Source organism: Gigantopelta aegis, chromosome 6 (genome assembly GCF_016097555.1).
Source record: "Gigantopelta aegis isolate Gae_Host chromosome 6, Gae_host_genome, whole genome shotgun sequence".
NCBI lineage: Eukaryota > Metazoa > Mollusca > Gastropoda > Neomphalida > Peltospiridae > Gigantopelta > Gigantopelta aegis.
The window spans coordinates 53,726,341-53,752,511 of NC_054704.1; the positions used below are offsets into that span (position 1 = coordinate 53,726,341).

Genomic DNA, 26,171 nt, shown 5'->3' on the forward strand with positions numbered 1-26,171 from the left:
AGATTTTTAAAAAGTGGAATTAAGTCAACTTCGTGCATTTTATATGATGATTTGTATATAAAACCTGTCGGGGTTTGGGTTTGTTTTCATGTAAATGCAAAGAAAACAAATATCGAATAGGAAATAAACGTAACATTTGCAAAAAACTTTGGGTCTAAATAATTGAACAGGATAATAGCATTATTTCATATGGGCCAACATGACTCCAATAATTCCGCCGCGCATGACGCCAACGTAATCATGAATTCGCCAGGGAGATGCTCTGGGACGGTGTGTCTTCACGATAAACTTATTTCACTTGTTGGCGCGGGTCCCGAGGTGGAGATAAGGTGCGCCTCACCAGACTCTGCAGCCCTTACTGGTTTACACCGCGCTGGGACCTTTACGTGTGTAGAACGGGCGTGCAACGATACCATCTGATTATGCGACTCGTCGTGCTTGGTATTATTCGAAACACACGTGGGACTGGCGGGAGGGCTGATTGTAAATCAAGCGATATTTACACTCCATACACGAGACTGTTCGAGCTAAGACACACCCCGGTACAAAGCGATCACAAATCAATGATACAATTATCACGATAAACAGAGATAATTCCGCTGTGTGTTTGTGTATGGCTGATGTGGGGTCAGAGTCCGAAGTGTTGCACATTTGTTCGTTTATTGACCAAGATTTATTTGTCTGTGTCTGTCGTGGACTAATTCGACTCTCGATCTCTCTCCTTTCTTTTTATTTATAGCTAATGGGGTTTTTTGTTTTGCTTTGAAAAACTTGTAATAGATTAGGCTGATTACCACAAGTTTCATCCACAGTAACATGCATATTCATTACTTACAGCTCTGTTTTCAGAAATAGCAATATTAATATTAATCTTCCTATTGAATGCATTTTGTAATGTCAAAAAAATTGACATGGGGATTAGTTTTAATTTGGACGCGATCAACATGTGCAAATGTGTATAAACTATATAATTATCATCAGAGCTGTATTTTGGTAATCACTTGGGGTGAAAGCAACAAATAACCAACACGTAAGATAGATGTAAGGATGGACGGACAGACCGATGGATGGACAGACGGACATATGCACTTTTAATAAAAAGACTGAATACTGCCTCACTACTTGATAGTCTTCTTACGTTTAAAGAAAGACGATTAAGGTAGATGATTGATAATTCAATAATGAAGTACACGATGGAAGTGTTTTATTACATTATATTAACTTTTAAATTGCTTAATTCACAGACCCTAGTTTCAGCCACTGGAAATGGACCCTAAATTTGGTTAATCTATAAACCTGTGACACATTTGGATAAAGTTACAACAGAGTGACGTTGAAGGGGTGCAATATCCTCAACAACCGCTTTGGTCCATGACCGTTACTTTTCAGAGGTATGCGCGTTTTTTAAAATATGAAGCAAAAAACATTTTGTGACATTAGAAACACCAGGATGGCCAGATTCACTTCAGATGTATGGAAATGGATAATCTAAACAATAAAATGTATGTAATGTCTGATTTCAATTACCAGAAACGGTTCTCATAGTTAAAAAAATACCCCGTAATGTTTAAAAACTACGATCACTTTAAAGGGACATTCCTGAGTTTGCTGCATTGTAAGATGTGTCAGGCTAATAAAATATGTTTACGATTAAACTTACATATTAAATATATTTTCTTGTTTAGAATATCAGTGTCTGTATATTCAATGTATTTCTGGTCGTCTTAATATTTATATGTCTTCAAAAAATATTTTAGGAAATAAAATGAAATTTAACGTAGTACAAATATTAGCACGATCAGAAACACGTTTAATATACAGCCACTAATATTTTATGCAGAAAAATATATTTGATACGTAATTACAATCGTTAAAAAGTCTCTGTTAGTCTATAACATCTTAAAAATTGAAGCAAACTCGGGAATATCCCTTTAAAGAGATTTACATTTAATGGCCTTCATGACTAGATAGTCTACATATATATAGGTACGTATACATTTGATTTCAAGGGAAATATCTGTTAGCCCTGGATCATCGTGTTTGTTGTACTTGAATCATCCGTTATATACAGGTGGTCGTTATACACAGTGCACTCTAACACTGCTATACTGGTTCGATGTAATCGGAAGTCTGAATATCAATGCTTGTATACGTTTACTTAAACTAATCAAGGCCGTCTACCGGAACGGCGACACGAACTGTCAACCTGGCAAAACAAGCTACGACAAATCAAATTTTCTATTACTATTATTGCTTTCAAGAATACCATAAAATTTATTCAGCCAGACCACTCCGTATTAAGAGAACTTGTCGAAACGTATGTTTGCCTTTTGAAGGTCGCGTGTTTCAATTCCGCGAATAAATATTTGGTTTCGATTGCACTAGCAAAGTAAATTTCTTGAAGTAAAAATAAATGTCAGGCTACTTAATCCAAAGGAAATTGAATGATTAGAGCAGATTTCTGTATTAGATAAACTTGCTGACTTTGCTGTTTTTGCTTCTGGTATCTTCCTAGAGAGATATTAATTATTGCTATTCGAAACTGAGAAATGTAACCAAAGCTGTATCTCTTGCTGAAAGCTGTTGCATCCTAGACATGCAGTTCGCTCTGGAGTTAATTTAATTTCTGAGATTTCCTAGACTGACAAACAGAAAACGAAATGATATTTTTTCTCTTTCTCTCTTTCTGTTTCTTTCCCCTGCGTCCTTTTCTTAAAGCAATTTAACGTAGTGAAACCCATCGAAGAATATCGAATCTTGGATAAATTCACAACATTCTAGCGATACCCAAGTAACACCGATCAATGAGCATACAATTTGTGTTCGTGCAAATATTTCATTTTAACTTGATTGTCGGGCGTATATCCATACAAATTTCAAGCACGCTGTTCTGGACCCATGCCTCGGCTGTCTGGGTTGTCTTCTATGACCGAGGACTGATGGTTAGTTGTAAGTCATCAGTGAGAGAAAAGTTTTTCTGATGCTTCTACACATCTCCATTGGTCCGTTAAAACTGTGGCAGCTGATACCTGGAAGCGATCTCAGTACCTGCTACACTTTACCATTAAGCGATCATGGTCATTTCCTACTGATAAGCAGGGAGGGCTTTTTATATGCACATTACAACAGTCCGAATGAAGCATACCACGGCCATTTATTGTGCAGCACTAGCAATATGTACATGACTAGATACCCGCAAGCAGTCGCCCATCTAGCTACTGTTAAACCGAGTCATCTGACTTTATAGAGTCTTTACTATTGTCCCGAAACATTTAATAATTACAGCACAAATTGATTTGTATTGAAGGTATATTATATGCTATGTAATGCCTGTTTGCATTAAAATATGATAAATAGCTACTAAATTAATCAAATCCACGCAATCTTTGCATAACTGACGCGAGAATATCAATATAAAGTACGCAGAAAAAGAACAGAATCTGTTTCACGTTTCTGACTTATGAATTCTTATTGGTTTTTAGTTTGGTTTTCGTTTTGAATTGATGGCGAAGGAATATAAGTAGACATTTTGTATCAAAATATGAACACGTTAAAGTGATGTCACTCTCGTTACTTGTCAGTCACCTTATATGGAGTTCCCAATGATGATAATAATAATAATAATAATAATAATAATAATAATAATAATAATAATTTTAAAAAATGTATGAGCTTTTATGTGCATATAATATAGTTCAAGGTTTAATCCTTCAATTTTAAAACCAAAATTATAAACGTTTGGCGGGGAGCCGTCATTATGTAACTTTATTAATTCGTTTATACTTATCTTCTTGCTTATATCCAATCCAGTTTCAAGCACGCTTTCCCAGACACACATCTTAGCTATTTGGGCTTTCTGCCCAGAACAGTTGGTTAGTGGTTAGTGAGAGAGAAATCGGTGTAGTGGCCTTACATCTACCGATTGAGTCGTTAAACTCGCACTAGGTGAGAGCTGGGATACGAACCCAAAAACCTAACCGCCGTAAGTCTGATGGTTTAATCACTACACCACCGAGTACTTTTTGTAACTCTGATAGAACCCCTTTAAGAAGCCCACCTGTCTTACGATGCCCCTATGCGATTAACACAGCTAATTACTACTTGTGTCAGCAAAAATAAGTATTGTACTTAATTTTCTTTTACCAACTCTTGTCTTTTCAGATCAGAACTTCTGGATTTACTGCTTAGTCAAGCAGCTAGTGGAAACCAGGATGTGAAAAACACACCTCCAGACTTCAACTCGGGTGCGTGACGCTTTGATATAACACTATTCGTATTATTATTATTATTATTATTATTATTATTATTATTATTATTATATACGTTTTTCTTCAGAACATAGAAACAGTTTAAGATTCTTATTTACCATTCCAGCGAAGTTCTAGGCAAGAACATGTATTTACCTAAATCTAATTCTGGTTACTTTAACTCATTACCTACACATATTTGACAGATGTTGTTGCAGACAGAGTTAATAAAACTGTCATTTTGCTGTGAGTATTTATGAATATATTGATGAACGTGGCAGAGCTGAGACTGTTACTGCTCCTAATGTATTTCTGTAGACTTTATTTAAAAATAATGAATATAGAAGTTATTTTGGAATCTCTGTCAGTCGATATTGCATGCTATTAACTAAGGTAATATTATTTACTTTATACAGGATGAAAAGCTGATAATAACAAAACGACATTAAAACAAGTGGTGTCGGTAGTTTTATTAGGGCATCCACGTGTGTATGTCATCGAATAACAACAAAAAAACAATCACAAACAGCAAAAACAACAGAAACAGACAAGACAAGCAAACAGACAAACAGAAAAAATATATATATAAAATTACCAATATCATTCCGTTATTAAATTATTTTCCAACCTTCATGCACTTTGAAATTAGTACCGTATTATATTTTAATGGGCGTGTGGTATTGTTTGGCCAAATAGTATTATTATTAGTGATGATGGTAGTAGTAGTAGCGGTAGCGACAGCACCAGTAGAAGTTGTTGTTGTTGTTGTTGTTAAAGTAAATACAGTTCATTATGGCGACCTAAGTTAGTAGTGTATTACTGAAATCAATTCTGTTCAAGACGTTTTGTTTAGTCTTAAAATTACACACATTAAAAAATTTCTTCGCTATGCCTCAACTGCCCAAAATGTCCCAATTGCGACATCTTGGGCAGTGGGGACATTTTGGGCTTCAACATATGCCCTATCCGTGAAGGAACAAATTAATATAAAATACAGAAATGTTTGGGGGTTTTCTCTAATCTTTCTTTGATGATTGCAAGTAGGCTGACCTAACTCGGTGGTTTTAAGTTATTTGTTATTTTTATTACTAAATTATAACAGCTCTGTATGTATGTTACAACTTACATATTAAGAGAAAAAACATGTGGCTGTACTATGGCTTAAGGGTAGATAATTGAACATTTTTGTGGTGAATCTATATTGATATTTTTTAATGTGGTTACTTAAAATAGCAGTAATGTGTTGGGGTTTTTTACAGAATGTATTTTAATATAGAACTTACAATGAAATGCATGCAGAAGTGCATGGTGGTATGCAGCCTGGTTTTTGTTTAACGACACCACTAGAGCACATTCATTTATTAATCATCGGCTATTGGGTGTCAAACATATGGTCATTTTGACACCGTCTTAGAGAGAAAACCCGCTACATTTTTTCCATTAGTAGCAAGGGATCTTTTATATGCACCATTCCACAGACAGAAAAGCATATACCACGGCCTTTGATATACCTGTCGTAGTGCACTGGCTGGAACGAGAATTAGCCAGTGTGCCCACCGAAGGGGTGTGCAGGCAAAGCAATGAAAATAAACTTAATTGGGACATTGTATTCGCTTTTCATTTCTCATCGCGCCGTACATGTCATTTCATATCCCAAAACGACCAATTTATTAACAATATAATTTTGTGATTTTGTTTCTTCTAATTCTACAGATAATGCCACAATTATTGAGGTCATGTTATATGTAGACAGTATCGATTCTGTCAACGAAGCAGAAATGGTAAGTACTGGGTTAATTTAAAGTTGTAGTCTCGAGTATGGTTTCATTATTCGATCACTTAGAACTGGTCTGGTACTTTTCGAGTCTAGACTCAAGACCAATAGACTCTGAGACTTTAACGTCATGACAACGCCATAGAAATTGTATGCACGTGATGTCATTAAAAATTGAGCCTGGACTCAAGTTGTATAAACAAGGGCCCAGATCTTCCACATTCACTTTCTTACCATCACACACCATTCTTCGATACCCTTTAGCCACAGACAAGTACTGATCTATGTCATATAAAAATGTAATGTTCTCCATTTAACATTCATATTTGGTGCGCTATTCCAATCTTTTGTGTTACATGCTAGCATTATTACAGAAATATGGCTACAAACTCGAGTATAATATGTTGTATAATGGCAGAACCGTTGATAGTGATATCACATACGTTTATTACAATTGTAGGGTTTTTTGGCATTAATAAATGATGTTATAATATGGCGAGGCAAGAGTGTAGCTTTAAATGAATTTCTCTACAAACCTTTGTTCTGTGGCATTAACATGTACTAATTAGAACAGTTTATTTTGTTTTAATCAGCCCTGTAGAATTTGTTTTAAATAATTCTTGTGGTGGTATAAATCATTTTTAAAGCCCAGACACTGAAAGCAATCTCTCTTTGACAAGATTACATGCAATGCTTTAAATATCAATTGCTCATGAATCTAATTTTCTTCACCGAACAGTAATTAGTTTAGACTTCAATTCAGAACACACACGACATTTTATTTCAATCTTTATACATGTATAATGCCATAATATTGAAATGTATTTTATTATTTATCGTAGTTTCTTTACATGGTACCTTGGTTTGCCAACCCATATAACCTTTTATTAATCTATTTTCTTTTCAAAGGAATGTCTCAGATATACTCACTTCCAAATAGCTTCTTTCATTTTTTTCATTTCAGGATTTCACCATTGGCCTTTTGTTGCATTTGCAGTGGCATGATGATCGCCTTGTGAAATTCAATTTAAAAAAGTTCTTTGGAAATTTAACGTTTTTAGAATTTGACTCTCAGAATATAAAAAGGATTTGGGTCCCGGACGTTTTCTTTCCCAATGAAAAGAAAGCTTCATTCCATGACGTCATGATGGCCAATCAGATGATGCGTCTCTACCGCGATGGCAAGATAATGTATATTTCAAGGTAAGTATTTCATCACCAGTCGGATCGGGATGTAGCTTTATTGGTAGGAGTAGCCAATCACTATTGACGATAATGATGATGATGATAATGATGATGATGATTATGATGATGATAACCATGATGGTATACTGGTCCCTCTTTAAAAGATCCCTTACTGGAATTCGGCGGTAGGAGCCTACATGTATGTCGCAGCAGCGGGTTTCTTCTCTTGCTATCTGTTCGAAATAAGTAGGGGATATTCAAATATAACACAACATAACAGAGTTGTATTAATTTTTATTGCAATACCGAAAAACACTCTGCTAATAACCTATATATACTCTTCAAAAAAGTAGGAGAACTCTAATACGAATTTACAATTGGCAAAATTGTAAGGTATATTAGCTGTGGGGAATGGTTATATGATAATAGTGAATTAATTGGGCAAACATTACAACAGGTAGTTCAGTATTACAGTAGGTTTTATGACCACCAAAGATCTTGAAGGACGATTGGGGTCAGAAGTGAAATTTGAAAGCTGACGTTTTTTTATCAGTAAATCGCAAATTCAAACAATAAAAATGACTAAAAACAAAACAATAACAACTGTATGATCAACAGAATGAAAAATATTGACAGAAATAATGTTCCACAGTGATTAATGGACCTTCCTGGAAATTGTTAAAATCGAGAATGACACCCTACGCACGTGTACGGGGCAACTGCATGATGCATGTGCAAACTATGGAATGTGTTTTGGTGTGTTGATAAACAGACCTGAACGTTCTTTACTAGGATGTCTGTGGTCTAATAGTTGATATTAATATTTCAGGTTCCCCTACTTTTTTGAAGAGTATATATATAAGGTTGCCGGATTACCTCTATACTATTGCACGTGTAAATAACAGTTCTCCTTTTTATTTTTATAAAAATAAAGCACAAATCCATATGCCATGTATCTTGTTTTAGCTTATCAGTTGAACGCAAAGCTTAATATTACAAACCACAAACACGTACTTATCAACTAATGACGTCACAACTATATCTATATAACGTTGTTATGGCACACATGGGACATACCATAAAATAGCTTTATATAATACGATATTTATGTAACCGTTTGTTGTAAACCATGCAGGCAACATTTGTTTTTAACTCATCCTGTATTGCCACAATAGAATTAAAGGTGTTTTCACTCTACATAGTGAAAGACACTGGTAGGTTACATGTTCTACACTAATTGTTCAATGAACATGTAGTATGTGTTTGAACAAAAAAGGTCAAATAATGAAAGTTATAACTGTAATAAATATTAAATTTGCTTTTCTCCTGCTTATGTTTTAGTCAAATATGATTTATGCTCTTTTTTCCTTCTTATGTTTCTGTCTAGTATGATTTATATTGATCTCAGCAATTGAACTCTGAACATTCATATGTTATACTGGACATGAAATATGTTTATTGTTGTTTTGACCCTACAGTATTTACATTTGGTACCAGGAATAGTTTTAAATGAGACTCTGTGCTGGCGATAAGTATATATATTAGACATGTACCTTTACCCCTTGATAACATCTTCCACTGCAGATTGTCCGTGACGTTGAGCTGTCCGATGAACTTGAGGAATTACCCATTTGACAAGCAGATGTGTTCCTTGCAGATCATGAGCTGTGAGTATCAGCAGGGTTCCAACCAAAGCTACTAGAACCAAACATGTTATAAACTAATGCCACACGAACCAAAACGGTTCGCGCTAATGGTTCATAGATCGAACACAGCTGTCCGGGAACAGTAGTGATTGTGTAGAGTGTTCCTACTGGCTGTAGATAGTGGGATCTTGTTTAGGTCAATTTGTTGTTGAACGCTGGACTGCTACACATAGGGTCTCAAGATCCAATCCCCTCAGTAGATATTGGTTGTTAAGAGATTGCGTTGTAGTACAGACAATCTCGAGTTCAAATCCTGTCTGTGGATATGTATTAACCTGGGCTCCATTTTGTGAAGCGATCTTAGAGCTAAGATCGTCTTAAGTGCATAACTTTCTTATGCAAATAAGGCAGTCTTAGCACTGAGATTGTTTTGTAAAACGGGGCTCAGGGCCCGTGCTTATAAAACTTTTAGGGTCCAGACTCAATCTCTAATGACGTCACACGCATACAATTTGTATGGCGTTGTCATGGTATTATTGTCTCAGACTCTATTAGAGTCTTTACCGGCCTCGGTGGCGTCGTGGCAGGCCATCGGTCTACAGGCTGGTAGGTACTGGGTTCGGATCCCAGTCGAGGCATGGGATTTTTAATCCAGATACCGACTCCAAACCCTGAGTGAGTGCTCCGCCAGGCTCAGTGGGTAGGTGTAAACCACTTGCACCGACCAGTGATCCATAACTGGTTCAACAAAGGCCATGGTTTGTGCTATCCTGCCTGTGGGAAGCGCAAATAAAAGATCCCTTGCTGCCTGTCGTAAAAAAGAGTAGCATATGTGGCGACAGTGGGTTTCCTCTAAAAACAGTGTCAGAATGACCATATGTTTGACGTCCAATAGCCGATGATAGGATTAAAAATCAATGTGCTCTAGTGGCGTCGTTAAATAAAACAAACTTTTTTTTTACTATTAGAGTCTTGAGTCTAGACTTTAAAAGTTTTATAAGCACGCATGCATAGGATCTGGACTTAAAATAACAATACAAATATTACTTGGCCAGAACATTATAATAGTTAAACTGTCATTGATCTACAATTCTGAAATGTAGATTCAATTAAAGGGAAGCATATTGTGCTCCGGCTGATAGGAGTTAAGGAGGGCTTCCCCGCTCCAGTTAGTTCAGTTCGACTCTAGTGAAGATGGGGCGGGACATAGCCTAGTGGTAAAGCGTTCGCTTGATGCGCGGTCGGTCTAGGATCGATCCCTGTCGGTGGACTCATTGGGCTATTTCTCGTTCCAGCCAGTTCTCCACAACTGGTGTAACAAAGGCACACATTTTATTTACGGTTATATGGCGTCAGACATATGGTTAAGGACCACACAGATATTGAGAGAGGAAACCCGCTGTTGCCACGTCATGGGCTACTCTTTTCGATTAGCAGCAAGGAATCTTTTATATGCACCATCCCACAGACAGGATAGAACATACCACGGCCTTTGATATTCCAGTCGTGATGCACTGGCTGGAAGGAGAGATAGCCCAATGGGCCCACCAACGGGGATCGATCCCAAACCGATCGCGCATCAAGCGAGCGCTGTATCACTGAGCTACGTCCCGCCCCAAACTACACAGAATGCATAAAAAATCTAAACATACACGAACAAGCGATTGTAAAACACACCAACATATGTACCATCCGTTACACAATGAGCTCTGTTTTGTGCAGGTTAACGCTTTACCTTCCTCTTACAAAATAGGCCAGGTCAGGTCATATAGGGCTTAACGTGCATATTTAGAGCAATCTGTTGTAATGCACGCCTGTCATGGGCGCAGATGTCAACCTATGCCGGCTCCTCCGTCCAGAACAGGACATTTTTAATAAAAGGGCGAAATATTTATTCTGTAAAGAAAGTCCTTTGGATGCAGATATACCATTTTGAATAAGATAACTGTTTTGTAGTTCAGATTTGCAGGCAAGTAATATATACTCTTCAAAAGAAGAAACGCAAAACCACATTGTCGTAACATTTGGAGAATTGATTTAATTATTGAATGGTGAGTCCGATAATTACCAAATGTTGCAGGATTGTTCACAATTCACTCTAGTCCATTGTGAGTAAGTGATAGGACACACCACCAAGGTCAAGGTCATCTGGAGTCAATACCGGGTGTGGCCTCCGCGTGTGTTGACAACTGCCTGGCACCGCCTGCCCATTGAAGCAACCAGAGTACGGATGACGTCCCGGGGGATGGTGGCCCACTCGGCCTGCAAGGCTGCTGCCAGCTCGGGCAGGGTCTGGGGCTGTGGTTGTCGCTGTCGGAGGCGTCGGTCCAACTCGTCCCATAGATGCTCAATTGGGTTCAAATCCGGTGATATCGATGGCCAAGGAAGGACATTAATGTTGTTGTTGTTCTGTAGGAAAGCCGTTGTGAGACGTGCTGTGTGAGGCCTGGCGTTGTCATGTTGGAACACTGCGTTGGCGTTGGCCATAACTGGAACGATGTGTGGCCGGGGGATCTGGTCAATGTAGCCCTGTGCATTCAGGTTGCCCTGCACGTGGACCAGGTCAGTTCTGCCAGTGTGTGAGATGGCTGCCCACACCATGACACTACCCCCGCCGAATCTGTCCACTTCCTGCACGCAGTTTGCCGCATAACGTTCACCACGACGCCTATACACGCGACATCTTCCATCATGACGTCGGAGCAGAAATCGGGACTCGTCACTGAACCACACCTGTCTCCATCGCAGTTGAGGCCATTGTCGATGAATCTGGCACCACTGCAGTCGGAGTCGACGGTGTTGTGGTGTTAAGATGACACCTCGAACTGGACGTCTGGCACGAATTCCTACCTCACGTAGGCGGTTCCGTACGGTCTGGTCGGATATCCTGCGCAAACCTGGTATTGCTGCGGCTGTGGAGGTGGCAGTAGTCAATCGTTCCCGAAGGTGGCGTACCCGGATGTAGCGGTCCTGCCCGGGGGTAGTGACCCGTGGTCGACCGGATCTAGGGAGGTCACGTGTTGATCCATGTTGCTGGTAACGGTCCCACAGTCTGGAGATGGTGCTTGGGGACACATGGAATGCCCTGGCAACGGCCGTTCTGGATTCGTTCTGGATTCGCCTGCGTCTAGTCGGCCGATGGCATTGTTTCTCTATATATATATATACTCTTCAAAAAAAGAAACGCAAAAGGGTACAAATGGGTTATAACTCCGATTTTATGTTTCCTACCGGTTCATGCTTTGTGAATATAAGGCCATTGCATGTCCCAAACACATTCCCACGGTTACATTCGATAAAACGCAGCCACGTGCAAACCATGTCACCACTGCACGTGCGTTGTCTGCACGTGCAACATGAACACCGACAGTATAAAAGTGCAGGGTGTTCGCTTGCCTGGCCTCTGTATCTGGCCGACAGTTGACAATCCAGGACATGCCACGTCTCAGTGAACCGCAGAGAAACAATGCCATCGGCCGACTAGACGCAGGCGAATCCAGAACGGCCGTTGCCAGGGCATTCCATGTGTCCCCAAGCACCATCTCCAGACTGTGGGACCGTTACCAGCAACATGGATCAACACGTGACCTCCCTAGATCCGGTCGACCACGGGTCACTACCCCCGGGCAGGACCGCTACATCCGGGTACGCCGCCTTCGGGAACGATTGACTACTGCCACCTCCACAGCCGCAGCAATACCAGGTTTGCGCAGGATATCCGACCAGACCGTACGGAACCGCCTACGTGAGGTAGGAATTCGTGCCAGACGTCCAGTTCGAGGTGTCATCTTAACACCACAACACCGTCGACTCCGACTGCAGTGGTGCCAGATTCATCGACAATGGCCTCAACTGCGATGGAGACAGGTGTGGTTCAGTGACGAGTCCCGATTTCTGCTCCGACGTCATGATGGAAGATGTCGCGTGTATAGGCGTCGTGGTGAACGTTATGCGGCAAACTGCGTGCAGGAAGTGGACAGATTCGGCGGGGGTAGTGTCATGGTGTGGGCAGCCATCTCACACACTGGCAGAACTGACCTGGTCCACGTGCAGGGAAACCTGAATGCACAGGGCTACATTGACCAGATCCTCCGGCCACACATCGTTCCAGTTATGGCCAACGCCAACGCAGTGTTCCAACATGACAACGCCAGGCCTCACACAGCACGTCTCACAACGGCTTTCCTACAGAACAACAACATTAATGTCCTTCCTTGGCCATCGACATCACCGGATTTGAACCCAATTGAGCATCTATGGGACGAGTTGGACCGACGCCTCCGACAGCGACAACCACAGCCCCAGACCCTGCCCGAGCTGGCAGCAGCCTTGCAGGCCGAGTGGGCCACCATCCCCCGGGACGTCATCCGTACTCTGGTTGCTTCAATGGGCAGGCGGTGCCAGGCAGTTATCAACACACGCGGAGGCCACACCCGGTATTGACTCCAGATGACCTTGACCTTGGTGGTGTGTCCTATCACTTACTCACAATGGACTAGAGTGAATTGTGAACAATCCTGCAACATTTGGTAATTATCGGACTCACCATTCAATAATTAAATCAATTCTCCAAATGTTACGACAATGTGGTTTTGCGTTTCTTCTTTTGAAGAGTTTATATATATATATATATATATATATGAAACTTCCGATTTGTACATATAGTATTTGTTGTGTTAAAGAATTCATTGTGTAATGAAATTATATAGGTAGTATTAGCCTTGAGCTGTATTATCAGGATTCATGAATTTTATCGATTATTTTTACACTGTTAATCGTCGACAACGTGAAATTCAATTTGCACGTGCATGCATGGTTTGACAGGTCCTGTGTAGTATTCGGTCAATTTGTTTTACTTGTCTTACTGACATTGTTATCAAGTGAACGAAAACGCTTCAAAATTTGTAAAAGAATTAACGTTTTTTACATTGTAGCATTTTTAGTATGCCAAGAATACCCAATAATTTACACGAACGGGCGACTGGCATGCTTGATGCTGGCATGTCGACAGAAGACGTTGCAAGGCATGTTGGGAGTTCTAGTCGAGCGATACGAAATCTTCGCGTAAGATTTCGAACGACAGGAAGCACCAACGACTTGCCACGTCGTGGACGTCCGCGTATTACAACGCGTGGTCAAGACCGCTATATCATGAACACGCATTTGCGCAATCGATTCCAAACTGCCACTGCTACTGCTGCTAACACACCTGGGCTTCATAATAACCGAATCAGTGGGCAAACTGTTCGTAATCGTCTGCGGGAGAACGGTTTACATGCACGACGTCCTTACGTCGGATGCGTTTTAACGCAACGTCATCGTCTAAATCGTCTTAATTGGGCACGTGTACACACTCTTTGGATACGGCGACGCTGGAATACCGTTCTTTTTTCGGATGAATCCAGATTTTCTTTACAACGTGGTGATGGCAGGGTGCGCGTCTACCGTAGGAGAAATGAACGCTATGCTGACTGTTGTGTTCTTGAACGAGATCGTTTCGGGGGTGGGGGTTGTGTCATGGTCTGGGAAGCCATTGCCCATGGTTATCGTTCACCACTAGTCGTCACTGATGGCAATTTAAATGCTCAACGTTACCGCGATGACATTCTCTCTCATCACGTCATTCCTCTGTTCCATAACAACGCCAACATCTCGATTTTTCAGCATGATAATGCTACCTCTCATACAGCTAGAGACACTGTAAATTTTCTTAGGACAAATAACATTGATTTCATTGATGACTGTCCCGCTAAAAGTCCTGATCTCAACCCCATCGAGCATGTCTGGGATAATCTGGACAGACGATTGAGGCGTGGTCCCAACCCACCCGCTAACGTCAACGAACTTCGTCAAGCGCTCATTCAAGAATGGAACAATATTCCACAGGCAGAAATCAACACTTTGGTCAATTCTATGCGCCTGTGATGCACTGCAGTGGTCAATTCAAGAGGTGGTCATACCCGTTATTATGTGTGTGGGTTTTTTTTAACCCCTACCACACTTGGTCAAAATTTCTCCCAGTTTCTGTTAACCTATGGCCATGATTTTTGCCCCAAACGATGCATCATGGAACACTCTTTAAGAGCATATATAACAATTATTCCCCCGGTTTGTTTTCATCAAGTTATGTTCAAGCAAAGTTAGCGGAAGTTTCTTATTTTGTTCAGTATATATATATATATATATATATATATATATATATATATATATATATATATATATATATATATATATATTGTGTCTTTTATACTGGTACATTGTTTCAATCTCCAGTTGGTTATACAGAAGACAAGCTGAAGTTCAACTGGATGAATAGCTCCGGAAACAGCCCAGTGATCGTCAACAAAATGGTGGAGCTACCACAGTTTGAAGTAAACGGCCAGGAACCAAATTTCTGTCATATAATGTACCATCAAAATACAGGCAAGTTTTACATTTAAAGTGGGACGGGATGTAGCCCGCTTGATGGTCTGGGATCGACCCCTGTCGGTGGACACATTTGGGCTATTTCTAGTTCCAGCCAGTGCACCATGACTGGTATATCAAAGACCGCTGTATGTGCTATCCTGTCTGTGGGATGGTGCATATAAAAGATCCCTTGCTACTAATGAACAAATATAGCGGGTTCACTTTCTATTACAGCTGCAGTGTCTGGAATATTTTTATTATTTAAGCATTTAGAACAGAAAATCCCATTACGTTTGATGCATATAAGACGCCACACTCCGCATTGGTTTCACTACGCTGGCTTTTCCAAGTTAAAAATAAACCCAGTATTTTGAAAGTGGGACACTTTTGGCGGGCGTGCACCGGGCTAAAAATAGTCACTGTTGCATTACAAAAACCGAGCGGATTCTACCAGCCACTTCCTAGCAGCCAATTTTTATTATTCACTACAACTTAAGAATTTTAGAGCTTTAAAGAGTATCTTTATATAAAAACAACACAAAAACAAAATAACAACGAAGACTAATTTTCACAGTCTTATTGTTACTAATATCCGTATAAATACAACTTAACCGTTTTATTAAGCATTTTTATAATATCTGAAGTATCACTTTAAAACTCCTTCTTTACTACGGTGATATAGGATGTCCAACTAGTTTCGTATAGACCACACCACAACACACATTATAAAAGGCGTATGAGTCCGGTGTTTAGAACGTCGCCATGCGTGTCGGCTGAAATTGTCTACTAGCGTAATTGGCTGCTAGAAATTGGCTGCTAGAATCCGCTCAGTATTACAAAATGGCGAGAATTGTTCAAACTGTGTAATAAGCATCAATCTAATTAAAATTAGCTCTACTATTACATGTGGATCTAACACCAGCCAGTTGGAGCTCATGTCCACCAATCAAAACCTTACTTGAAAACATTCCGAATTATTCTGAGGGTATACGGCATGTTTCGTGTGAATTACGAATGCCTTAAAACATGTTTTATTTTATAAAATAAATAATTTGTAATGTAAAACTGAAGACTGATTTAGTTGGGTTTTTTTATAAATAAATAAATAATTTTTAATGTAAAATTGAAGACTGATAACCCACCCCGTACGTACTGGTATGGTTCGCTGTACTGCGGCCACTAAAATAGACTCGCCCGATATTTTTAGAATTTGTATGCTCCCAAATAACGTTATAAAAGGCGAAGTGTGATTGGTCAATATTTAAATTATTATTTACAGACGGAAATGTTACCTAGACATTGGGGACTACGCAGTGTTGTTAGTTTTAAATCACTGGCAGGATTCTGCAAGTAAGGTTTTGATTGGTGGACATGAGCTCTAACTGGCTGGTGTTAGATCCACATGTAATAGTGGAGCTAATTTTAATTAGATTGAGTAAGCATTTGATGATATGCGTTAATGACGACAACTCGCGAGTGAATTAAAAGTGAAGTTATGTTTGTATTTGAACTTAAAACTTGACTGTATACGATTGAAACCAGACACTGCAGATTTAAGGTGTCAAATTGACCATATGTTTGACATTAAATAGTTGATGATTAATAAATCCATGTGCTCTAGTGGTGTCGTAAAACAAACAAACTTCTTCTTCTTTAAGGCAGTTTGTGGTATTGCAAAGATCAGGATCACCAGAAACATATCGAAATGGATAATCTAAACAATAAAATCTAAGTAATGTATGATTTTAGTCATAAAAAGAACGGCTTAAACAAAATCTGCCATGTCTAAAAACTAGGACATGTCACTTTAAAAATTGAAAAAAAAAAAAAACCCACCGTTTTATCTTACAGGAAAACACAGCTGCCTCCAAGCCAACTTCTTTCTGTCCCGGAACATCGGCTACTACGTCGTTCAGATGTACATTCCCAGCATCCTCATCGTGACGTTGTCGTGGATATCCTTCTGGCTGACGGTCAACTCGGTGCCAGGTCGAATCTCATTGGGCGTCCTCACGGTGCTCACCATGACGACCCAGAGTTCAGGGGTCAACGCCTCGCTCCCGCGCGTGTCCTACACCAAGGCCATTGACGTGTGGATGTCCACGTGCCTCGTGTTCGTGTTCGCGGCGCTGCTTGAGTTCGCCATCGTGAACGTTCTCAGCAGGAAAGACACTCTTTCGGGATTCTCTATAAGAAACTTATTCACTATTCCTAGAGATATAGAGAATGGAAATTTAACAGAGGTGAGTAGAACATAACAGGTTCTGAAAGTCTGTGGTATGTGCTGCCCTGTCTAAGCAGGACAGACACTCTATTAGGATTAAATATAAGAAACTTGTTCACAATTCTTAGAAATGCAGATAATGGAAATTGAACAGAGGTGAGTAGAACATAACAGGTTCTGAAAGTCCATGGTATGTGTTGTCCTGTCTAAGCAGGAGAGACACTCTACCATGATTCTCGGTAAGAAACTTGTTCACTATTCCTAGAGATGTAGAGAATGGAAATTTAACAGAGGTGAGTAGAATATGGAGGATTATTAAATGCTGTGGTATGGGCTGCCCTGTCTCAGAAGGAAACATATATACAACTAACTTTGTAGCAGTAATTCACCGTGGTCTATATAGTGATTAAAGCACTATCCACATATTAGCAGTGAAGTTGGGTTGGGTGGGTGATATCCACTTTTCCATAGACAGGAGCGTAAATAAGATTATAACAGTAAGGGCGATGCATTTTATTGCTGGAGTTGGGTTTTTTTTACAACCTTTTTTAGGATTAATCTGAATTCAGGATGGTTATGTTTGTGTCTTGATATAAAGGTCATATTCGAAGTATGAAACTGACGCACATTATACAGATACACGTTTAAGCATAAATATATAGTTAACTTCATAATCGTATACACTGGTGGCATCTAAGTCTGCACACCTAAGCATTTGTGTTATATTTTAAAGTTAAAATATTTCTTTAAAAATATTTGTTTCACCGCTAGAGTACAATGGAACAATAAACTTGTTACTACTGAAAGTTTTTAGGTTTTTTTAAACTGAAGTTATGAGCACACTTTTGGTGGCACCCCCTGTATTTACTGGCCTGCATGACGGCATGATGGATCAGAATTGTTGTAAGTTCTAGACAACAAACATTTCCTATTATAGTTTGTTTCAGGAAATTTTTATTATGCAAATAAGATAAATATAAATGGTGTTCCATGCTCCTTAATTTGGATAACACAAAATGATAATAAAAAAAGTCAATGTCAAAATTTATGATCATTATTCAACAAAAGTTGTCTGTTATTAACTGTGCAAATGAGCACAAATAGTGTTCGTTATAAATATAGGACAATCTATGATAATTTTGAAACAGACTATAGCTAAAATAGCCCTGCTGTAAGTTGTAAGCTTTATATCGTCTGGGCAGCCATATTTGTTATGTTGTGTCAATCGGAGGGAAATTCAAAGTATGCTTGGATGTTTACGTTAACAGATAAAATAAAATATTGATTTCATTTATGGATTCATAAATTACAATAAGGTATGTATTGAAGCTTCTATGTAAACTTGTGTAAATTAATATACAAAGTTGATCATTACAGCGGTAACAGACGTGTTAATTCAGAGTTTTTTCAATCAGATTGTTATCTACCAGTTGTATATATATATATATATATATATATATATATATATATATATATATATATATATATATATATATATATATATTCATAATCAAGATGTGTTGTTTTAACAATGGTTTTATGAATTAAATTAACGTTGTTTGTTTCGTTACAAACATACCCCAACTCTTGTTTCAAGACGTAATGTAACGTAATTTGTGCCGCGCAGACTAAGGTGACATGAGTGTACTTAAAATGATGGCCACTACTTCTATATGTGAATTGCCGGGAAGCATTATTGCCGCACACACACAAAAAAAAGGTTTAAAAAAGAATGTATATTCTGTGCCAAGAAACATCGTCATTCGGGGAATTGAGGATGAAAGATAATGTTCAATTTATACATGGTTACACTCACATTCTCGTATTTGAAATCGATTTCCATTAGTTTTATATACGCATTACTTGGAAACGTATTTGTAAACAAAAAAGTTAAAACCACAATGTGTGTTCTGTGCCAAAGGAAACGGTCATTTGGAGAATTTGAGGATAACCAGGGCTGTGTCTAGCATTTAATAACTAGCGGGGAAGTACGGTAGTAAAACTAATCGTGGAATAGGTTGTTCTTTAGTAAATCAAAATGGCTTTTTCAAACCAAATTGTGTTCCAATTTTTGTCACACGCTAAGTACGGTCCAGGTAATTCGGTATTATTTCCATTCAAAATACTTACATCAGACCGACCGACGTTTCGAGAATTAAAGGAACAGACCCTAGTTTTTAAAGACTATAGCATTTCCCCCACTATTAGATCTGTTTACGATCACTGAAATCAAACATTACTTATATTTTATTGTTTAGATTATCAATTTCTGTAGAACCGAAGTGTTTCTGGTCATTCTGTTGTTTCTAATATCACAAAATGCATTTTTCATATTTAAAAAACCGCACGTGCGTCTGAGATTTAGCGGTTATTGATTCGAGTTCTAGTCTATTATTTAAGGATATTTTCTGGTTTTAACATCACTCTGTTGGTATCTTTATCTAAATGAGTTACAGGTTTGTAGATTAACTAAACTTAGTGTCCATTTTTACGAGTTGAAACTAGGGTCTGCGCTTTTAATATTGTCGAGACATAATTAAGATTTAAAAATAGTTCATAGGGTTGAAGTCTAATCCAATAATATTTGTGGGGTTTTTGTTTTTATTATTGTTACGGCCATGGGGTTAAGTCAGTGATATTTATAGGTTTTATTGTTATTACTAGGTCCAGTTACCTCTAGAAGGAAGTCCACAAGAACATCTAAACAAGGGTTAAGTCGGTGGTATATATAGATTTTTGTTGTTTTCTAGATCCAGTTACCTCCAGAAGGAATTCCATCAGAACATCAAGACAAGGGCTAAGTCAGTGATATTTACAGGCTTTGTTGTTATTTCTAGGTCCAGTTACCGCTAGAAGGAAGTCCATCAGATCGACCAGACAAAGTGGACTCTTTCTCCCCGTCCAGGAGACGGGGCAGAAGAGGAATAGTTATCGCAATGTACATGGATGTCGCTTCTAGGATATGTTTTCCCGCCGCCTTTTTCCTCTTTATCTTGTGCTACTGGATTTATTATACCATGCTGTGAAAGGAATAGCAACGCAACACCTCGACATGCGAGAAGTTTACAGTTGAGGGCAAAATATGCTGTATGAGAGTTTATAGCATAGTATGGCAATTTCCATTGCTTTCAGTTTATCGACACTCGGTGAAAAGCCATTTGCTAGAAGTTACAGACAGTAAAATTTAAGTCCCTGGTTGATTGGTTATTTGTTGGTGTTAGTGGGGGGTTGGGGGTTTGAGGTATTACAGGATATAGAGTTCTGGCAATGAGATAAACAATTAGACCCTTACCTTGCAATGGTTTATTAAGAAATGTCTGCTTTCTAGATCGTGTTCATGATATGAGTGTTGATTTGTTTTAATGTATCAGTCGTTAGGAAAATTATTAATTTTTAAAACATAACAAAACCCCACAAAATTAAGTTTACAAATGTATCCAAAGAAGTAAAAAACACAAGGTAGCGGACCCTACCTTCGCTACATTCAAGGCCAGTGTGTGTTTGTTTTCCATTAACATAAACTGCACGATGATGACATAACATTAATTGCTGCTGCCGCGATGTGAACCTTCGTACGTGCAGATTTAGTTTGTGGACTGTGTGATCATTCAAAGGCATTAACTCATTTCTTTTATGAGACCATATGCTATGGTCAGGTCTAATGCGAGGTGGAAACCTTGTGTGCATACTGTAAAGGTGCAGATGACCCAAGTGGTCGCATGCTGGGAGAGTTAACTGAAACGAAATTCTGCCATACCGTATTAGTCGATGCTGCTGGAATTGTTTTCAAAGTGATTTTGTGCGAAAATGTGTAAATCTAGAAAGATATTAAAGAGATTTGTATTTCACAGTAAATTAACAGATTGCGAATATGATATTTAATATATATATATATATTCATGTTCTACAAAATCATGTGCTGTTATACGGACATGTTTTGCATAACTAATATATCTGTTCATGTAATATATGTACATTTATATATTTATGTAATTTAGTTATATGCACCTTTAACTTAGTGTATATCTGTTTTGTATATACTTTTTATTAAAAAAAAACAAAGAGTTTCAAGACAATAATTACATACAATTGGTTTAATTGATTATTATGCCGTGTAACACTGTAACACATATTTTCGTGGAAGTCAACTGTAACGTTCACGCATATATGTGTGGAAGTTAAATGTAATGTCAACTACATTTCATGGAAATCATGATAACATCTTTACACATTCGTGGAAATCATTGTAACAGCTATTCGTGGATACTAGTGTGAAGCCTGATCTGCATTCTGCCAGACCGAGCAGGAAAGACGTCCGCTAGACTGGTTTATGCGCTTCACAGTAAACTAAATGGCCACATCGGGAACCACTGAACCAGTCAAATAGTTCGCGAACGTCAGCGAAACGTTTGCTGGCTGAGCTTGGAGCTACTCATATTCGTGGCAATCATCACAGCGTTTACACTTGTTTAAGTGAAAATCATCTTCTATATATGTTCATAGAATTAATATGTTTCGTCCATACGTAAGTTCCTGGAAACAAATATGTGACGTCCATACACACTATGGAGGGATGAGAACTCTGTGCAAAGGAATGATAACTACGTGTTTTTGTTTGTTTGTTTTGGCCGCCATAAGATGCCATTAGTAACTGTTGGATTGAATTATACACCTCCACGACTGTTATGCATACGCCATTTGCAATGGTAGAGAGTACTTCAGGGAAAGACGACTCTATACTAAACGCAGACAACTCTGAGTTGTTTATATATCGCAAGATACAAACGGCAATTGTTTGGTTTAAATTTACATGTGCATACGTGTTATATTGTTATTTTATCTTAACGACTTTTGTGCTATGACGATTCACATCTTTCATTTACGATACTTTTACTTGTTTCTACCTTGTATATTATCAAGGGTTCTTTCTTCAATTACAGGTCATATTGGTCAGTAACTCGACTGAAATTCGAATGGAATATATCAAATTAAACTCTGTCTTTAAGGCATATTTATGTGTATGCATGCATGCTCTGTTAGGAATCAACGGTGGATTCGATTGAATACTTCAAATCAGTTTTGTAGATAGTATCATCTGTGGACAGTGAATCCTATTGCATATTATAGCTGAATCTCTGTGGTGGATACATTTTACGAATTACAGTTTTGTGGAAGACCTTGTTATGAAAATATTTTTCGTTTTTCCCTACCATACAAGCGGCAGTATCTTCACTTAAATGTGCTACAAAGCGTAATAGCGTTTTCTTGGAGGATAACGTCATGTATAACCGTTTTATAGAAGCTACTACTTTTAATATTAAACGTGATCTTACTCCTAATGATCAGAATTATGTTCAGTTAATTATTTTATACAGGTGGATCTTTCTTCGAAAATAACTGAAGGATTAACGATTGGCAGTTTTATGGAAGATATTATCGTGCATATTATCCGTGGTCTCGCTATCAGAAATATGTTCTTGTAATGTGTTACATAAAAATACACCTTTCGTGGAAAACAATTTCAGGAATAACAGTTTTATGGAAGACATTACGGTGAATATTACGTGTAGTCTCAGTTCATAAAAGCGGCAGTCAGGCCGTTAAACTACGTTACTATGTACGGATGTATTGACTCCGGCAGAGAACACAGTTTCAAGAATGATGCTTTCATGGACGACGTTTGAACGGACGTTCCTTATAGAAGTAAAAATCAGTTGCCTGAAATATATCGCACAAATGTTCGGCATTTATCTTTTAAACGTAACTGTGTAGATGACAGATTTATGGAAAACACTGTTGTCAATATATACTGTTTTAAATAGAATTGTTGCATCTCTAATTATAAATAATTGTATGGAATGGAACTGACTCGAATGTGTAATTAGGGTACGCATCTGTCTTGGTGTCGGTTTAAGTTCATTACCGAATCAACTGTGACTGGTGTGTTTGTTTGTAGTGGGAAAACACGCATACACGTCATTTCCGTGCATCGTTAGGCAACTAGAGCAAAACAAGTAATGGTTTGTACATAACTATATGGGTATATAGAGCATCAACATGACGTACAGTATATCCGTAGTAATAAGGTACAAAGCGGTTTGTGAAGATCCTAATTTCCAAAGAAAAAACATTTGCTAGTTACAGTTATTTAAAAAACACACAGAAAATCCTCGATAGTATACCGTAATGGTTGATTGACTATTCTCAGCATACAGTAATGTTTTCTTGTAGGTATACGCAGTATACTGTACTGCTTAATTATAGACATACACCGTATACTGTAATGCTCCATTATAGGTATACACAATATAGTGTATGCTTAATTATAAGCACATGCAGTATGCTGCAATACTTAGGCCTAATTATAATTATATGCCAATGCAGTGTACTGTAATGTTTTGTAAATCATATTAAGTTTATGTGCATTTTCAATCCCTGTCACAACAAACAGTGCAGACGATTCATTCTAATCATGGAGGTATGAGCTCAATCGCTTGTTTGGGGTTTCTTTTCTTTTTTTCTTTCTTTCTTTTTTTTTTTTTTTTTTTTTTTTTTTTTTTTTTTTTTTGTGGGAGGCTTACAGTAAATGAAGGTTCTGTTAGGATAGGACAGAGACCAGTGTAATTGTTCGCGAGCTCTCGACCTCCACAAAAAGCCTGTTGAGCAGAGAGCGATCGCGGTCTTCTTAGGCTGGTATTTGCGTATTTGACAGAAGGCAATGGTACCAGTCAAGTTCGCGAGCACTCGGCCTCCAGAACACGCCAATGGACTCATCTTTCTGTGATTAGAATAGATCGTCTGCACTGACATCTGCACCACACACACGCATGCGTAACGTGATTTATTTATCCTGTTAGTGCTGCAGATCTGTCCAAGGTTCACACCGGAAATTATCTCGAATTAGCTAATGTTCACACATTTCACGTGTGTTTTGTTACTTATTGACAAAATTTGTCATTTAATGGTGATTTATGTTCAGTGCCATTAGCTGTACATGTATAACAGGTTACCCGAACAGAGCAGAACACAATAAAACAGAACTTTATTACACTCGGATAATGTTAACAATTACTAGTTAAATTTACCAATTAGCAGACCTTGACGTGAAAACAATTGAGGAGAGTAATTAATTGCTCCCCTACCTCCGATTATGGGTAGTCATTTAAGATTTTACCATAAATTTAAATTAAAAATGCCAAGAGGAGCTAAAAATCACTCTTCTGGAACTAATCTCAAGGGAGTGATGGAGAGCGGGAGTGATATCTGAATTAGGCAAATGGAAGGGTAAGCTTTAAAGCAGAGACTGCTCTTACGGTAAAATGTACTGTGATATTTATATTTGGGATTATGGTATTGTATAGCTTTACTGTCTTGAAAAAGCCACTGGGAAGTTTTGGGGTTTCTTGCCATTGTTTGAAGCCAGTGGCGGATCCAGAAAATCCATTTAAGGGGGAGGGGCGCAATGACATGAGGCGGAATGCCAAGGGAACTTTTGGGGAGGCTTGGAGAGGCATCGTAAAAAAATAAATAATATATAATAAAATTATAACTTTATTATTATTTAGGGATGGGTGGACCCCTAGCCCCCCCCCTCCCCCGTAGATCCGCCTCTGGAAGCATATAAATTTGGGATTTTTAATATGCCAAAAATAGATTGTTTTCTGTTGGCAGTTATTATTGAGCTCTTCTTACAAATGACTGCACTAAAACTATATTTCCGGATGTCAGATCGCATCTGCTCTGAGGATGAATTACCATCGTTAATACTTTGGGGATATTTTCTCAGAATAGTTTTGTATCGCTGACACATTCGACAATAATTTACAGTGAATAATAAACTGATTTAGGCTTTTGTCATGAATATAAAACATACCTAAAAACAGACTCCACCTTTTTTTTTTCTTATTGGAGCGGGACGTAGCCCAGTGGTAAAGCGCTCGCTTGATGCGCGGTCGGTCTAGGATCGATCCCCGTCGGTGGGCCCATTGGGCCATTTCTCGTTCCAGCCAGTGCACCATGACTGGTATATCAAAGGCCGTGGTATGTGCTATCCTGTCCTTGGGATGGTGCATATAAAAGATCCCTTGCTGCTAATCGAAAAAGAGTAGCCTATGAAGTGGCGACAGCGGGTTCGTTCTTTCAATATCTGTGTGATCCTTAACCTTGTGTCCGACGCCATATAACCGAAAATAAAATGTGTTGAATGCGTCGTTAATAAAACATTTGCTGCTTCTTTTTTCTTATGCTTATGGCATCTGAGTTAATAATTGTAATCTGACATCTAAGAAAAACACTAAACTAGTTAAATTAAAGTTTAGTTTAACGACACCCCTAGAGCATTTCAACTAATTGATCATCGGCTGTTGGATGTTGAACATTTAATAATTCTGATAGTCTTCAGGGGACACTCGTTATATATTTTTATCATTAGCAGCAAAGAATATTTGATATGCCCTTTCCCCACAGACAGGACAGCACATACGACGGTATTTGACATATCAGTCGTGAAGTACTAGTTTGGACGAAAAAAAAAAGAAGCAATGGGTCAGCCAAGGAGTTTCGATCCTACAACCCACACACTACAGCCGAGCTACAAAACTAGTTATTAAAATGAATGTTTCGGTCGGAATTAAGATTTAGAATGACTCTGTTGACTATTAGGGATCCCTTGTGTCCACTTAGTCATG

General features: G+C 38.5%; 1 protein-coding gene across 1 annotated transcript; it reads left to right on the top strand.

Moving 5' to 3' along the window:
* The first annotated feature begins 240 nt into the window (after nt 1-240).
* LOC121374627 (glycine receptor subunit alpha-2-like) lies at nt 241-25,491 on the top strand. Its single transcript, XM_041501733.1, has 8 exons — nt 241-386; nt 4,162-4,244; nt 5,961-6,028; nt 6,986-7,224; nt 8,791-8,873; nt 15,126-15,275; nt 17,112-17,503; nt 20,322-25,491. Exons 1-8 carry the CDS (start codon nt 241-243, stop codon nt 20,508-20,510), a joined length of 1,350 nt encoding a protein of 449 aa, XP_041357667.1. The 3' UTR covers nt 20,511-25,491.
* The last annotated feature ends 680 nt before the right edge of the window (nt 25,492-26,171 follow it).

Bases quoted from the DNA above. Each gene is read 5' to 3' on its own strand.
- LOC121374627 (XM_041501733.1), top strand. From the start codon at position 241: ATGAATTCGCCAGGGAGATGCTCTGGGACGGTGTGTCTTCACGATAAA. The intron at 4,245-5,960 runs GTGCGTGACGCT...CTAATTCTACAG, and splicing joins ACCTCCAGACTTCAACTCGG to ATAATGCCACAATTATTGAG. The intron at 8,874-15,125 runs GTGAGTATCAGC...TTCAATCTCCAG, and splicing joins TTCCTTGCAGATCATGAGCT to TTGGTTATACAGAAGACAAG.